The following is a 17,325-nucleotide window of genomic DNA, read 5'->3' as shown; positions in this document are numbered from 1 at the left end:
TTTACACTTTATTGCAGGGTTTTTCAACCTTTTCACCCATTGTACCAATTTTAGGATATGGCAATATCTGAGTACTACCAATCGCCTAGCAAGGTGTCAAAAACTTGATGACCAAAAAAAAAAAAGGAAAAAAGTGATAAAGTACAGGTAGTCCTCGACTTACAACAGTTCGCTTAGTAACTGTTCGAAGTTACAATGGCACTGAAAAATGTGCCCCCCAAGCCACAGCCAAGCAAGACACCTGCCTGCCCACCCGGCAGCACTCTTCCCCCTGTCTGAGGTTTTCATTATTGTGAGCATTTCTGTTGAGGATTGGCAGAGGGGGTGGGGTGGGGGGTGTTTGGTTTTTATTCCCCCCGTCTGCTGGGTGGTTGCAGCAGGTTTTGGTCACTTCACACGACCCTGGGACATTATGACTGCCATAAATATGAATCTGTTGCCAAGCATCTGAATGTAAATCACAAGACCCTGGAGAGGCTGCAACATTCCAGCTGATCTGCGCTTCTTCTGGGCTCAGCAGAAGTGCCAGGATCAATGCCGAGCACCAGCTGGAGCCTGGCGCCGATCCTGGCGCTTCCGCTGAGCTTTGACAGCCCTGCAGCTCCAGCCATCTCTCGCTCAGGCTTCTGCGGTGCTGCCATCAGTTCAGCTCATTCCCCTCCCCCACTACCACTTTTCTAGGATGGTCGCGTACCATCTGCCAGGTGCCAATGTACCACAGGTGGTACCCGTACCATTGGTTGAAAAGCCCTGCTTTATTGTATATTAGTTTTGTATTTCTACCTCAAAATGGCAGGAAAACTATGTCACCAATTTTGGCAGTTGTTTCCAGACACTGGAGAAAATGATTCAGGGATGATTACTTGAATCTCCATGACCTCCGACTGCCAATCCTTTCCATCAGGATATCAGATTGTTTTATGCCAACCTTTATTTGAACACATTTGAGTCTGCACAAGTTAGCAAAATGCCTTTGTGTTTATATGCTTTAGGACAAACTGTATATCTGACGAAATAATCAAAAATTGTAACGATGACACATGGGAACTATTTGTTTAATGTTTCCTACTACAATACTCACTTGCTTACATTTTAATTTTTTATATATATTACATTTCCTTGCTTTTTCTATGTGCCTCCATTTTATATAACTAATTTCCTTTGAACTTTGGACTGATTTAAACCAGTATTGCAAATTAATGGCAACTACTAAGAATTTCGATTTGTTTTCCTAAATGTTTAAGCAGGGATGAAAAATGAAATTAAAAAATGTACATTTGGTCTAGCAAACAATCCCCTATGGCAACTAACCTCTTCCTGTTTCTAAAGGGCAGCTGAAGATCAATCTTGCTGACCTTGGTATAAGAACGTACGTGCTAACTATTCTATAGCACAAACTGTGCTAACAATAGCTTATTAAATAATGTTTCATTTATTTTGTTGACAAAATATGAGTTAGCAGTGAACTATAAACATGTAATGTAGGTAACATATTTATAACAAGTTTTTAAGTATACATACCTTCCCACAGAACCAATCACTTTACAGGTATAGCATGGCGTTTTGCTAAAGTTCTCAAGGTCATACAATACAATAGTACCATCAGAACCACCTGATAACATACTGTAAGAAAACAAGATATGAATCAATTCAGATATTGTAGGCTTTACTCTCCCCCACAAATATATAATTTTATCTTTTAAAAATAATTGAACATTAGTTTATTTAAAAATACATCCATGTTAGTGTTAAACATATATATTAATTTCAAGTTGATTTATTCTTTTAGCATACCATACCATTTCATGTGCTGTCATCCAACCTCTAAATATTTTATTTTTAATATTTCAATCTAAAAATATTTAAACTGAAATATCTGAATAATGATTTTATAATAAAGTATTCTTGATATAGTCTAAAAGTTGTCCTAAAACAAAACAATTTTCTTAGAAATTATTTTTATTGGCATATCTGAAAATATTTTAAGACACAACACAATTCTTCACACTAATCATGTTCACATGACATGCTAAGACATTGAATCTGGTAAAGAAAACATGGATGTACTATATCCCTGCCCACAAGTGCTCCAACCCCAATCCTATGCAGATCTTTATCCTAGTTTCAGGTTTACCTAAGCTTTATGTTTATTTATTTTTGTCACATTTATGCAATGTATATCGGAGGTGGTGGCCCTTTATATGCAACGAAATTTCATTTTAATGTATGCCGATTAGTGTACATTCAAAGTAACAATAAACTATTCTATTCTATTCTATTCTATTCTATTCTATTCTATTCTATTGTTCTGTCCAAATATGGAGTAGCAATTATTTCCATATAGTTAACTGTCTATCTCTCTTGTTTGGAAATTGCTTGGTTAATGCTTATTTTATTATCTGCCCAGATTCTATTTTCATTAGCTGGACAAAAAACCCACAATTTTGTATTGATTCCTCCATGTGTTGGCACACAGAAACCATAATCAATTATACAGTAATAAATAAGATGCTAACACAAGAATGCTTAGAAAATCCACCCAGGGCTGTTTGAGGAGATCATATGGGATTAATCAAAAAGACCTCTGAACAAACCAGTAAAACTCATTTAAACATATCAGACTGCTCTATGTTAAGATGCTAAGGAAAAAAAGCTAAAAAAACTAACAATTTAACATGCAAATTTATATTGGCCAGTTAGCTATTAATTATATATACACACACACACACACACACACACACACATATACATATACATACATACGTACATATATACATTCTGGGATAGTCATTTGAAAATTGTTAATTATAATTTCAAAATTATTCAGTTTGGCTGACATTCTTTCATTATACTGCAAGTAAATTTTCTGAAATGCTTCTATGAAAAAAAGTTTCCATGAATTTATAAATGCAAATATTTCAAATCAGTTCAGTAAAATAAATTTCATAACAAAGCATAATAAAATATACATACTATCGATTTTCAACAGGTTCAATATCCAAGATATTAATCCCACTCCCATGAATCCTTTCAACATCTTTGTTCTTATTTAACTCCAAGCTTAATACCCTTTAAAAAGGAAACAATTATAAACAAAATTAAAATTATATATTTTGTTATTTTATCAAATTCTTCAATCCACTATATTTACCACTTACAGTATTTTTTGTAGTCAATTTCAAACTTTGGAAAGCTGACATACTGCATGTCAGTAGTGTATGTCGTTTGTATCTAAACTATCCAAGCAAATAAAGCAACAGTATTTATGTATTGTATTTCTATCTATCAAGTAACATTTGAATTTTTAAGTGAATTATTTAACTGTTTCTATCCTATAAAAGCTTTATAAATTACGAATAAAAATGATTTTTTTAAAAAAATCCTATTGATTTGGCAAAACTAGAATTTGCTTTCTCAATTTATGTTACAAATTTGGTGAAAAGTAAGCTTAAGATGCCTTGAATGACTCATGATGATTGAGAATTTAAAAAATCGTATACCCCTTTTCCTATAAAAGGATTCTATTCTTATAATTTTAGGATTTACAAAGAATTTATCTACATTTCACCTTTTCCCACTGTGTCAGGTAGTATATATAAAATAGATTATTCAATTCTATCTATTAAATATAATATATTCTTTCTCCAGAAGCAAGATTAGAACTAAAGGGTAGAAAAACTAATGAGCCATACATTTCTCCTGAAATAGACATAAACTCTATCAGTGAAACTTGAGTGCCTTGGGATATGGTGAACCAAATTTTGCTGGAATTAAGGAAAACGTTGGATGATCTTCTCTTAGAAATGGTATAGTCTCATTTTATGTGGCAAATTCTGAATTGAACAGACATTAGAAATTCATTCCTGGATATGTAATTCCATAAATGTCAGTATTTCATATTACACTTTGCATGACAATAGCCATTCAACATATAATGGCATATTATTTTTATTATTACATTGATTCCTCAAGTGAAGTTAACAAAATTATAAAATATTATCTGCTTCTTTATTCTTTTTTTGTCTATTATTTCCACGTTTGGATCACAACTATTAAAATAACAAATTTTTAACTTATCAAAAATACAAATACATATTAATTTGTATAATGTGCTATTTCCTCCATCAATACAGATAGAACCTTGCTCAATGTCTTCACTATTTTTTGACAATTTCTTTAGTATAGCTAGAAATCTACACTTACATAAAAGAAGTCAACCCTAGAGTTTCAAAGGATGCTTGGACTGATATTCCTGTTACTATTTTAATATGTTACATTAGATTTTTTTGAGTTTACAGAATACATTATTTAGAAAATAGTTCTCAATAATTACAATGTCGATTTCTTTCAAGATAAATTGCAATGCTAGATACATTTGCTAGTTGTGGTTATTCAATGACCCATTAAGTTAGATTTCCTTCTAAAGGAATTGTGTTTCTATTTCTGTGAGCTGCACCATCAAATTGTAGTTTACATTTTATTCACCATGTAATTTTTTTCTTTAATAAATTAGTTACATCAGTATTGTTTCATCTTTTCTCAAAGCTTAGAGCAATATTTTTGACACTTATTTACCAAATAACCTTAGAAGGAAAGTTGTGAGCACACAAATGGTTCTCTCCCAAACATTTAGAAACTGCATACTTAATGCATGGGAGAAACATAAAGGTACTAGTTTTTTAACATTTCATTATAAGGCTCCATATGAGCACACATTCATAGGTCGATTTATGTACCTTTCCCCATCCAAATGCCGTTCTTGAATCTGCAGCTAGACTGATGGAACTAGGGGCATCAGTTCCTAATTGCAGAATAAAACAAAATCCCCCCCTCCTGGAAATAAAGCTGAAAATGAGCCTAGTTTACAGGCTAAGTACATGTACAACCAAGGATGCTTGAACAAGGGTACATTCATACAGAAGCTTTCTTGCACATTGTGTCCATACAATTTTCACTGGCTAGGAATGGCACTAGAAAGGGCGTTTCTGCTCCCCTCTACACAGTGAATCTTTCTAGCACATGTTCAGTCTTGCTTGCTAATTTGTATACTTGCAAGGAGGGCTAGTCAATGCTATTTCCTTTTCTGCAATTCTCTCCCACATGATGCCTTTCAGACTTATTAGATAGTATTATTGTTATCAAAGAGTTAGTTGGAGTGGTGGTGAAGACATCAGCTAGAATTGGAATATTATGAGTTCTAATCCCACCTTAAGGACAAAGCTAGCTGAGTGGCCTTGGACCAGTCCCTCTCTCAGCCTTGAAATCTTCCCAAGAAAACTGCCCAGGTAGTCGCCAGGAATCAACACTGACTTAAAAGCCATGATCATCTATCCAGACAGCCACCCCACGAACCCGGGTCTGAGGCGTTTATTGTGACGCTGAAACTGTGCAGGACCCTCCGTGATCACGTGTGGCCTGAGGAGACTAACGCAGTCCGGCAAGCTTTACCTCCTCGTAGCCTCCACCCGGCGGAGCCTCAGCGGGTCATCTACTCCGGCCTGACGAGCGGAAAGAAAACCCAGCATAGCTGAAAGGAAGAACCAGCGACTGCTATACCACCACGCTGCGAAATCGAATCGCGCCCGTTGGCTCAAAGCGTCGCTCTCTTAGCCAATAAGAAACTTTGGTATTGAAACGTCATCGGTAAGAAAAGGACCGGCTCAGAATGCCTCATCGTCGAGTGCGTCAGGTTCAGAAGCATAGAGAAACGTATATGAAGAGATACGAAAAAGCAGCTTCTCCTTTGACTTCAAGTGTAAATTTGAAATATTTCCATTCCCCCAAAATGCTGTCCAGAAGATAATTTTTCACATGAATGTTATTAACAGATAGCCATTCAGCCGTTAGTAAATTGGGGTTTTAACATAAAATAACTTTTTTTTAAGCAATAGGATGTGTTTTTTTCATTTTTAGTATCTCTAATAAACAGGATGGACGTTCTGGGCCTGAGTGAGGTGTAGGCGTGGCTTTTGACGGAAAGGGGCGGGCGAGGATTTATTCCTGCGTGTTTATTCCACTCGTGTGCTGATATTTGGGGGGCGAGATTGTGGTTTGCGCCCTCGCAACGCTCTTCGCCTGGGATGAGCGGCGTATGGCGGTTTCTGCGCTTGCTAAAGCAGCGCGTTATCGGGCCAGGGAGCGAGTACGTGGGCATCGACCACTTTGGAAACAAGTATTATCGGATCCCGCAGCACAAAACTTGGGCAGGTGAGCGAGACAAGATGGTCGCCTACGGTCGGTCGTATTTACGCTCCACTTTGTCGCTGGGGTTTCCTTAATCATAGTTTATAAACTAAACCATTATTGGGTGGCATCCTACAGTTGGCTAGGCAGTAAATTATAGTTTGTGAACTAGAAAAGCTATATATACTAAATATATGCTAAATATAATATACTAAAATAAGTTAACCTGAGCCGCAGCCCGATTAAAAGTGGCATAAACAAAGTTAGTTCTTTAAATGTATGCGCGTCTGGACAGTGCCTTGGCCAGTTTTCTCCCAACACAGAATCGAAACTTCGAAACTTCTGAGATCGTGCAATTTGAACAAACGTGATTTGTTAAATGAATCTGGCTTCCCCATTGACTTTGTTTCTCAGATCACTATAGCCAAATTCATTTAACAATCATGTTACTAACTTAACAACTGCAATGATTCACTTAACTGTGGTAAGAAAGATAGTAAAATGGGGCAAATTTCACTTAACAAATATTCATTGTATGAACCTTGGGACACTGCAACTGTCATAAATGGGAGTCAGTTGACAAGCATCTGAATTTTGATCACATGACCGTGAGAATGCTGCAACGGTCATAAGTGTGAAAAACAGTCGCCACTTTTTTCAGTACCTTTGTAACTTTGAACGGTCACTAAATGAACTGTTGTAAATTGAGGACTACCTGTATTATAATGTGATATCAGGTTATTAATCATCTTCCACAATATTTTTGCTATAAAACATTGCTCTGAAGCTTAAGGCTGGCTAAAAATGTGCTATCACTTTGGTCTTCTTAATAGTAAATATCTGATGTTTGAAATAGTAGGAACATGTGTCTTGACTAAGATTTATTAATGGAAAGGAAAGTGAAGTATAAAATTCTTTATATTCTTAATTTTGGCAGTATAGTATTCATTGATAATAGTAAATTGTCAATGATTACATCATGTTAAGTTGTTACTGTATGTAGTGATTTTTTCTGACTGGGCAGAGATAATCACTTTTCCATTTGGTGCCTTCTAGTTTCGTTACCAGAAATAAACATCTTCTAATGAATAACCATAATAGCCAAAGGTTGAGTTGAGACAGTACATCAAGTTGTACACTGTGGTTCATAATGGTTTTGTTCTTAAAATACAACCATATCAACCTCAAACCAAACCAAACCAGCTTTGCATAATATGTGTATTCAAATACATTCTCTGACAAAATTGTCACTGCGTTGCACTTCTATTAAGAACAAATAGGGGCAGAATGCAAATTAAATTGATTTATTTTTAAAGAACATTACTTAGATACAGTTGATATGATTATTTTGCCATGTATTTGATAAAGTCCCTTAAGGACAACTCAAGGGCAGTCCTAGGATTGCAGATTATAGGCAATGATTACAAATCACAAAACTATTATCTAATTGCAAAATCAGCCTGCAGTTTAAAGAAAGACATTAATATTGATGTTTATTTTCATACATGTTTCCCAACTAGACATATTTGGAAAGCAGTTTTCACTCTATATATAGAAATTTGTGCTGCAAACAACATAAAAGGAAAAAAGATGCATCCTAATAGATAGCTAAAACAGTGGTTATCAACATTTTGGTTTTAGAATGCTTTTATATCCTTAAAAATAGCAAAGAGTTTTGGTTTATATGAGTTACGTATATTTATCAATATGTACTGTATTAGAAATTAGAGGTAAGAAATTTAAAATTATTAGACTTTATGGATCCCCGAGAGGGATTAGGGAGTCCCAGTGGTCCTCAGACCAGACTTTGAGAACCATTATTGTAAAGCATATTTCTGTTCTGATCCAGTCAGTTTGTGAAAAATAAACTAGGAGTGTTTGCTTCAGAATGTAGTTTAAACAAATATTTCCGTACAGTATTTAGCTCAGCATGACTAAATTTGAACCTAGGTTTGAGAGTATTAAATGATGTGCCAAAAGAGGGGGGAAAAGGAGTTACACAAATGATAGTACCGATATGAAACACGTTATAGGTAACAACTTGCATGAACTGGCTTTTTCTCTACCTGCTAAGAGACTCATAAACATTGGTGCACAATGTATTGGAATGATTAAAATTATTGGAATAAGCAGATGTTTATAGAGACAAATTAAAGGGAATATTGTATATAAATATAATTGTACATAGTTTTACAAAGTTATGATATTAGTCAATTCGTTGATCACTGATTAACCACTTTTTATTTCTCCCTTCTACCATTCCCCAATTATATAAGTCCCCAATTATATATTGTACTTGCTATGATTTTATTATATTGCTTAAGTACATTCCAGAAGTGTATCCCTCGATATCCAAAGTGGTAGAAAGGAAATAAAGAAGAATCCAAAACTGTATACTATAATCTGTGAATTGTATTACCAAATTACCGTACAATCTGATATACTGGATACAATTTATAAATGTTAGATTAATTTATTTTTTGTAGTAAACTGAATTTTTTTCACAATGAGCTTGTCTCCTGGTAACTGGTGATATGTTTCTGCAATTTTCAATTTGTTCTTTAAAAATTTGTGTGCTATTTGTGTCCAGAAGAAGGCAGTGTGGTTTTAGAAAGATTTATATCAGCAGCATATTTATAATACCCTGCATTGTGCAAAGGAGAGGCAGTAGTTTCTTCAGAGGTTATGCTGGTAAACTTATGTGGAGAATACTTTGGGGAAAAAATATCAATATACTATAGTTATTGGTTCACACATTTTTTCTTTTTAAAGTAATTGTTCTTGTAGTATTGTTCAAACACTACATTGAATCATAGTGGCTACAGTTCCATTTTTTGTTTTCATTTTTTTAATAACATGAAAAAATTGGAAGAAAGAAAAAGTGTTATATATGATTAAACTATACCATGTTATTTATGACAAATAATATTTTTATTTATTTATTTGTCAAATGTATTTGCCGCCCAACTTATGGTTCAGGAAACTCTGAGTTTTAGTCTGTAAAGTTAGAATAGTTAAGCTGCGAGGTTGCATTAGGATGGTAACTAAACATAGCCAGAATTACAGCATGAAGTAGATGTAATCCAACAATTAAATATAATAAAAGAGGGCATGCATAGAATATGATCCCGGTAACAGATCTTACTCTATCGATACTCTTTGGGGGGAAATTGTTGAATAATAGTATTCCAGTAAATCACAATTTTCTGTAACTCTTATCTTACTACAGCTTTTCTTCCTATCATTTATCCCTATCTTTCATATATATGAAAGTAAGGAATGTTGAGTAAACAACATTACGGAGAGCGTAGACTAAGGAATAAGGAATGCTAAGCCAAAGAAATTAAAGGCCTGAGATAAGGTGGGGGGGGGGAGAGAAGAAACATAGCTAGATCTAATTTATACCAACACTATTCACTATATTTCTCTATCTTTTTCTTTTTGGAAACAATACTTGCTTCTACTACATCAGTACACCAATTCATATGCTAACTTTTCTTTTTTAGCCCTAACCTTAACTCTCTCAATATAGAACTGTTGTACAGATCATTTACTTTTGTGTCCAATCCATATTAACTAATCAAACATTTATTTTTCTTTTACTGTACACACTTTCTATTCTAAACCACCTGGAGCCACTTAAGTGATATAGTCTAGAACAGACATGTCAAACTTACGACATCACATGATGCCGCGAGATGTATTGGGACTATTTTGCCATTGCCGGCACTGGGGTGGGCGTGGCTCTGGTATGATGAAACCAGCCTGCGGGCTGGCAGTTTGACACCCCTGATCTAGAAGTATGAAGAATAAATAAATCCCATTTCATAGCATCCTGATATAACCAACTCTGACTTGCATATAACAAAATGAACAGAAACAAGTTCTCATAGCATAACCATTTCCACTTTGTTTGATAAACTGTCCTTGCAATAGACCACATACGTTGACTATATTTCTACCAAGATTTGTTTTTCTTAACATTTTTTTATCCATCTTTAGTAAATATTTGTCTAGTAAATGGATTTATAGGGCCTCTCAATTCAATGTGACTTTTGGTGGTATACATTAGAAGCAGATAATAACAAAGAAAAATACCGTACAATGTTAAAAATATATGACATAAAATGGCAACCAAACAGGATAATTAGACAATGAAATGGGGATACAAATGCTTGAGGGGAAAGATTTTAACAGTTTTTAACAATTTTTCTAAAAGCATGCAGTTTTGGGGCCCATCATATCTGGGGGCCGGGGACAAAGATTGTTCCAAGCATGCTTTGTAGGTACCAAAGCAAGATATCAAAGCACTCAAATTTGTTTTACTTACCGTAAATGACGGTGTATAAGACGACTTCCGCGAGCGCTGAAATTGGCGCCAAAGACGGGGGTCGTCTTATACGCCGAGTCGTCTTATACGCCGGAAATACTGGTAGTTTCCGGCGTATAAGACGACATTCTAGGAATGCGGCCCGGCTATAAAGACGGGGGTCGTCTTATACGCCGGGTCGCCTTGTACGCCGGCATTTATGGTACTCTGTGTTTTTTTTCCATTGTATTATTTGCAATTTGGCACTGCATTTCTTCTTGTCAAACCCAAGTACTTTGGTCTACATTACTTGAAATTTCATTTCTTTAGTTCTTATGGCACAATACAGTTACTCCAATATTTGCTACAAATGATTCCTTCAGGGTAGTATAATTCACTTCTTTTCATTCATTCCCATTTTTCTCCCAAGATCCACTCTTATCGCTATCAAGCAATGATCTACCTCACAATCACAATCTTTCATCCTCCATATCTTCACCATTTTTCTCAGTGCTTCATTATGAACAATCAAACCAACTTTGCTTTTAAGTTTAAATGTATTTCTTTGTCATGTTTATATCTGAATAGATTTATGCTTAAATCATGTATTTGATATTAACCTTTTACTAAACATTCATCTGTCATCATCAGGTTTTTTGGGGGGGGGGATGAGAAATCTCTGGCTCAGACATTTTTTCTCTTCACTTTTTCTTGTTCTTACCTATCTGTTCTTGTCAATAAATGGGGAAAAAACATTTCCTTGAATAATATTCATTTAGAACATTGCACATTTTTTCCTTAAAACTCATCTTTGGTATTTCTATTGTCACCATTTGTGTTTATTATTGCACAGCCAAATTTTTTAGACTGGATTGGCATTTTTATCCCTATTATTATTGCTGTTAATTTTGCTTTCTCTCATCACAGTTGTTGTACTTCTATCTGCTGGTCTTTGTGTTTTGTTATTTTTTTCCAGTTCCTTCTCTTCTGTTTTGCTATTTCCATGTACTGCAATATGCACTATCCAGTTTTTTTGTTTTTCTTATCAACACTTGTTAAATCTAGGATGTCATGCGACAGGTACTTTTCTGTTCGAATTCTAAAATCCCAGAGTGCTTTAGCTTCTTCATTTTCTATTACTTGATCTAATTTGTGGCCCTTCCAATTCTTTTATTTCTTGCAGATATTCCAATGGCAATGTTAACTTTTTAAAAAAAATTCTAAGCAACTCAACTCCCAATGATATACAATTGTTAGGACTCTACTTACAACAGTTCGTATAGTGATCATTCAAATTACAACAGTACTGAAAATAGTGACTTACGATCATTTTTCACGTTGACAACCATTGTAGCATCCCCAAGATCACGTGATCAAAATTCAGCTGCTTGGCAACTGACTCATATTTATGACACATTTTGCAACTTTCGGACAAGCAAAGTCAGTGGAGAAGCCAGATTCACCTCACAACTGTGTTATCAACTAAACCACAGTGATTCACTTAACAACTGTGGCAAGAAAGGTCGTAAAATGGGGCAAAACTCACTTAACTGTCTCGCTTAGCAAGAAAAATGTTGGGCTCAATTGTAGTCATAAGTATCCCCGAAACAATCTTAGTGACACCAATTAATTATTTTTGACATTTAATTTTATTATTTATGATTAATGGACATAATTCATTGAGTTCTGTTATATCCCTCCCCTTTTCTTAATTCCACTGCTATACAACATGTTAATGTCATTATATTTGCTCTTCTTGGATTCCAGGTCACAGTTTGCTGTACTATTGTTGTCACCATCATAGCTTTGATCAATATTTTTTTTTACATGATGCTTATTAGTAAGACAAAGAAAGTGTTGACTAAGTTACCAGAGTTCATTGTATCCATACCAAATGCTACCCTGCTACTGGTAAAGGCTGTACTAGACAGTTTGAGCACATATGGGGCAGTATGTGTGAAGCACAATCAAATCCCAGTTTTACTTCTTGCATGCTAATGTTATTCTAGACAAGGTATACTCCTAATCTAAAAACCACTTTGTAAATCAAAATACTGTGAACATCTCATCAACTAAGAGGTATACACAACCTGTAGATGTTCTGGATCCTTATTTCAATTTTTTTTTAAATTTGAAAAACTTATTTCAATTGGAGAATCAAACTCTTTTTCTTACTAATTTAGAAAGATATTAATAAAAACAGTGAAAATCCAAAATTGCACAATATATTAATACTATATTCTTATTCATGTACAGATCAATTTTTATGGACATGTGGCATCTTATATCTAAAGAACTTTTTAAAAATAGAAATTTCACTATGTTTTTTTTGAGTAGGAACAAAGGAACATTTACCTTCTTATAAAAAGCCTGTGTTCTTCATTTTGATGTCTTTCATTTTAAAAAGAGTTGTCATAGAAGCTTAAAATTCAAAGTTGGGAACAAAAACTCTTTCACATTACTCATAAGAATGCACAGGGAATCTTAAACATAGCTCTTAGAATATAAACTGCCAGTCATTTTGATACACTTTTAATTTTGATGTCTAACAAATGTTGATAACTTATTCATGGATCAAAACAAGCTGACAGTTTAGCTGAATTGTAATTCATTTTTTAATACTTTATCTCAGCATCATTGTTCTTAATTTGTGAGCTGCTATAGGACAACTCATTGTCCTTAATTTTGGTTTATATAGTGTGTCTGTCCAGCCACCCAAAAGGTGACATTACAGGGATTCCAAGCCTTTAGAAATTCAGGCAGGAACATTAAAAACTTGTGATTGAAACATTTCAGCCAGTTTTTAAATAAAATATTTTAATTTCATGTTGGAGACATATGTCTTTATTCTCCCATTTTTTATCTTAAATAAAACATAATTTGAATTGCTATGTCCTTATATTGCTTTCTCTTTGGACAGTTCTATGCTAATAGCTATTAAATATAACCATGCCTTCATAAAATTTCTTTGCTGGCAACTTTATGCCTCTGAAATAATGAAGAAAATTTGATAGTTTCGTCAGATAATTATTCCTGTTTACAAACAATGATATTATTTTTGTCATAAAATAACTACAAGTTTGTAATGTTGTAAGATGTTATGAAGATCAATTGGTTTGGCCAGTATTCACATATTATTAGTTTCTGTTATTTAGTCTTCTGATGACCACAGAGGGCTTTGCCCAGTTTCATGATGATATCACTTAATGAAATTAATGATGATTATGTGCCATCAACTCATTGTTTACTCTTATGGATAACATAGATGTTATCTACATACCTATCAGATTCCTTCATGGATTGCCCTGTGACTATGTAGGACAGATGGGGAGGAAGCTAACCACCAGACCACCAGCAAGCGGTCAGATGAGACCCGAACTCTTTGGTAACCTCACATTGCAATGAACAAGGACATACATTCAATTTCTCAGCTACTAAGATTGTTGGCCGTGCAGGTACAAAAATAGCCAGGGAAATGATTGAAGCTTGGGAAATGGACCACTTGTCAGACCATCCAGTCAAAGCTGAAGAAGCTTCTTGAATGAGAAGCGAAACATCTTCAAATAAAAACAAGGAAGTCCAGTTGTCTCATGAAAAAGCATCTTTGAGATAACAGTTTGACTGTTTTTCTCACCTTCATGTATTTTTGGGGAAAGAACTTGGGAAAGTAATTCATATTATTAGGGAATAAAAATCCTTTATATTGCTTAAAATAGCATTTTTCACTTCTTTAGCACTTTTCTTATAGCCTTTCATGTTAGAGTAGAATAGAATAACAGAGTTGGAAGGGACCTTGGAGTTTTTCTAGTCCAACCCCCTGCTTAGGCAGGAAACCCTATACCATTTCAGACAAATGGCTGTCTAGTCTCTTCTTAAAAACTTCCAGTGTTGGAGCATTCACAACTTCTGGAGGCAAGTTGTCCCACTGATTAATTGTTCTAACTAGGGAAATTTCTTCTTAGTTCTAGGTTGTTTTTCTTCTTGATTAGTGTTGGAATATTCATGAACAGGAAGAGTCATGTGGTAACTCAGTCAGCCAATGTGAAGAAAGTGCTACTGAGTCTGTGCAAAAAAGAGTATTGAGTTAGGAGCTGGATTTCCAGTCTCAAGGTTTTGTCTCTGGTCTGTCTCTGTAAGAAATCTTCATTAAGCTATGTTGCTGTAAAGAAGAATGGTATTGTAAATATTTTTATATAAATATAAAGTTATTTTGAATCAGCTAAATGCAGTCAACTGTGAGAGCTTCTGATTTATTTTTCACCAATAGAGAAATTAAAATTCTCTAACAATTAGTTTCCATCTGTTGCTTCTTGCCCTGTCCTCAGGTGCTTTGGAGAATAGCTTGACTATCTCTTCTTTGTGGCAACCCCTGAGATATTGGAACACTGCTATCATGTCACCCCTAGTTCTTCTCTTCATTAAACTAGACATACCCAATTCCGTTCTTTATATGTTTTAGCCTACAATCCCCTGATCATCTTTGTTGCTCTTCTTTGCACTCTTTCTAGAGCAGTGGTTCTCAACCTTTTTAATGCCACAACCCCCAACCGGTCGTAAGTCAAGGACTACTCAACCGGTCGTAAGTCGAGGATTACTCAACTGGTGCAGCACCGTTTGCAGAATGGGACTTTTGGCGGGCTCAGCAGGGCAGAGACAGCCTGGACAATTCCTATTGGCTTTTGAAAGCCAATAGAATTAGACTCTATTCAAGAGAGTCTATTCTGTTGGCTTTCAAAAGCCAATAGAATAAAAGGGGGTAGCACAGCTAAGGAAAAGGGGGGAAAAATGGCGGACTGCGTTGTTTGGCGACCCCCGTGAAATGGTCGTTCGACCACAAATGGGGTCCTGACCCACAGGTTGAGAACCACTGTTCTAGAGTTTCAACATCTTTTTTACGTCGTGATGACCAAAAGTGGATGCAGTATGCCAAGTGTGATCTTACCAAGGTATGATAAAGTGGTATTAACACTTCACATGATCTTGATTCTATCCCTCTGTTAAGGCAGCCTAGAACTGTGTTGGCTTTTTTGGCAGCTGCAGCACACATGTTGGAGAACAACTGTCCCAGACAGGAGGAGGATCAAGCGGAAATTAGCATGGATTCAATTATGTAAACAAATGAGGGCAAGTCTGATCATTCATCCGAATGCTTTTGAACATTTTCTAGTCTTTCCCAGGCGACAACTTTTATCTGGGGAAATTCCTGTATTATAGGCAGAGAATAATAAAGTAGTTTGTTTGAACTCACATGTGGATCTGGTTGTTTGCTCCTGACAATTTAGTAGCTCAACAATACATGGGCAACTATTGAACATTCTGTACATGGTTCCATGTCTTTTTTTGTACTGCAGCAGCTAAATTTGATTATTAACTTTGTTGATGAGGCTGATTTCTCAAAGAAATAGATACTTCACATTCTGAATGTTGTACTTTTCTAATTTCTCTAGAATTCATTTTCACACAGGGAAATTCATTTAATTCAAAATTTATATTTGCATCATCTAAATGGAATAATATGTGTAATGTTTCTAGTTTGAAGTAAGATTGAATGGAATACAAATGGAAAAATTATAAATCTCTGAAACAAACTTCAATTATAATCTCAAACATTTTTATAATGGCTTGTTGCAAATTTGTTACTGAAACAGGATGTTGGCAGGGATACTGTACTATTTTAGAAAGATCAAATTTATAGGAAAATAAGGCAGGATTCATAAGTGAAATGTGGTCAAACCCAATCAAAGTTTTAAAAATAAAGTTAAAGGGGCCTTAAAGTCATCACCAAAGAAAGAGAGAAAACATTTTTCATAAGAAAATAGACAAAACATTTAATCCATAATAGCTGAAAGGATCACCTTGTGTTAGAATTATTACTATTTTCTGCTTATGTAAGTATTCAGGGTGGCTTACAGCAATAAACAAAATAAAAAACCAGGCAGTAAAATTAATATAATGAAAACAATATCAGCATCTTTAAAATTATGTTAGAGTACACTAAAATGATATATAGGATATTTCAAATTGGAACACCTTTTTACTTAATAGATCAACATTAGAACTGTCCGGTTCTGATTCACACAGGTGTACAATATAACAAAGCCATTCACATGGTAAATGCTGTCATATACCAAATGTGCAAAATAGTGCAAAGAATATTGACAGCCCTCCTGTTGCCTTCATTGTGCCTTTTGTTCAAACATAATGAAATAAAGATAAGGAAAAGGAAAGATACAGTGTTGATCTTTGGAATTGCTCAGAGTGGAGGAGTAATGTATTGTAAAGATGATTAAAATATAAAACTTTTGAAAATAAACACTTTGAGATTGAGCACTTACCTGCCTACTGGAAAGGGAAGGGAAGAGGGGAGGAACAGGGAAAAAGAAACTCCTATGCACCCTTCCGGCCCATGCATTTTCCCAACCTCTGCTATCTGCTTGCCTTCCCTGCCCTGTGCCAACCCTCATGTGCACCTCCATGGACAGTCCCTGGCCCTTGCCAGCCCCTGTGCAAATTCCTTGATCTATGTAGCAAGCCACACTACCCCCTGTACCTTCTGTGACTTGTATAGCATCTCTTGTACACTTTTCAGCACCTCTTCCCACCCGTACCCCCTTCGGCACCATTCCTGACCAATGTGGCACCTCACACACCCCTCTGACCCCCATACATTGTTCTTGATGACCCATGCAGCATCTTTTACATATCCCTGTGACCTCTATGCAGCTTTCTTGACCTGTACCACCTCCCTCTCCCCCCATTCCTGACCTGACTGACAAAGAGTCTGGACATACCAGCATGCTCTGCTTGACCAGCACAGCATATCTAGAGGTCAC

At 35.3% G+C, this 17,325-nt stretch overlaps 2 protein-coding genes across 5 annotated transcripts in view; one reads left to right on the top strand and one right to left on the bottom strand.

The window, feature by feature from the left end:
* The window catches only part of ERCC8 (ERCC excision repair 8, CSA ubiquitin ligase complex subunit), a 34,219-nt gene extending 28,628 nt beyond the window's left edge, over positions 1-5,591 (bottom strand). For 3 of the 4 annotated variants that reach the window (XM_039320019.1, XM_039320026.1, XM_039320029.1), the window contains exons 1-3: positions 5,449-5,591; positions 2,974-3,069; positions 1,522-1,623 (exon numbers count right to left, since the gene is read on the bottom strand). In XM_039320019.1, the coding sequence (XP_039175953.1) occupies positions 1,522-1,623; positions 2,974-3,069; positions 5,449-5,525 (275 nt within the window). In that variant the 5' untranslated portion in view covers positions 5,526-5,591. Of the gene's footprint in view, positions 1-1,521; positions 1,624-2,973; positions 3,070-5,448 lie in introns of those variants that run through there. The other variant, XM_039320037.1, reaches the window with a different exon arrangement.
* A 371-nt stretch (positions 5,592-5,962) lies between these two features.
* NDUFAF2 (NADH:ubiquinone oxidoreductase complex assembly factor 2) overlaps positions 5,963-17,325 on the top strand; it is a 46,243-nt gene continuing 34,880 nt past the window's right edge. The window contains exon 1 of the mRNA XM_039319935.1: positions 5,963-6,207. Within this exon, the coding sequence (XP_039175869.1) occupies positions 6,081-6,207 (127 nt within the window). The 5' untranslated portion in view covers positions 5,963-6,080. The remainder of the gene's footprint in view (positions 6,208-17,325) is intronic.

This window comes from Crotalus tigris, unplaced genomic scaffold (assembly GCF_016545835.1).
Source record: "Crotalus tigris isolate CLP2741 ecotype Arizona unplaced genomic scaffold, ASM1654583v1 scf7180000017604.1628558, whole genome shotgun sequence".
Taxonomy (NCBI): domain Eukaryota; kingdom Metazoa; phylum Chordata; class Lepidosauria; order Squamata; family Viperidae; genus Crotalus; species Crotalus tigris.
Note: the sequence above shows the minus strand (reverse complement) of the source record. Positions and strands in the feature narration are given on the sequence as shown.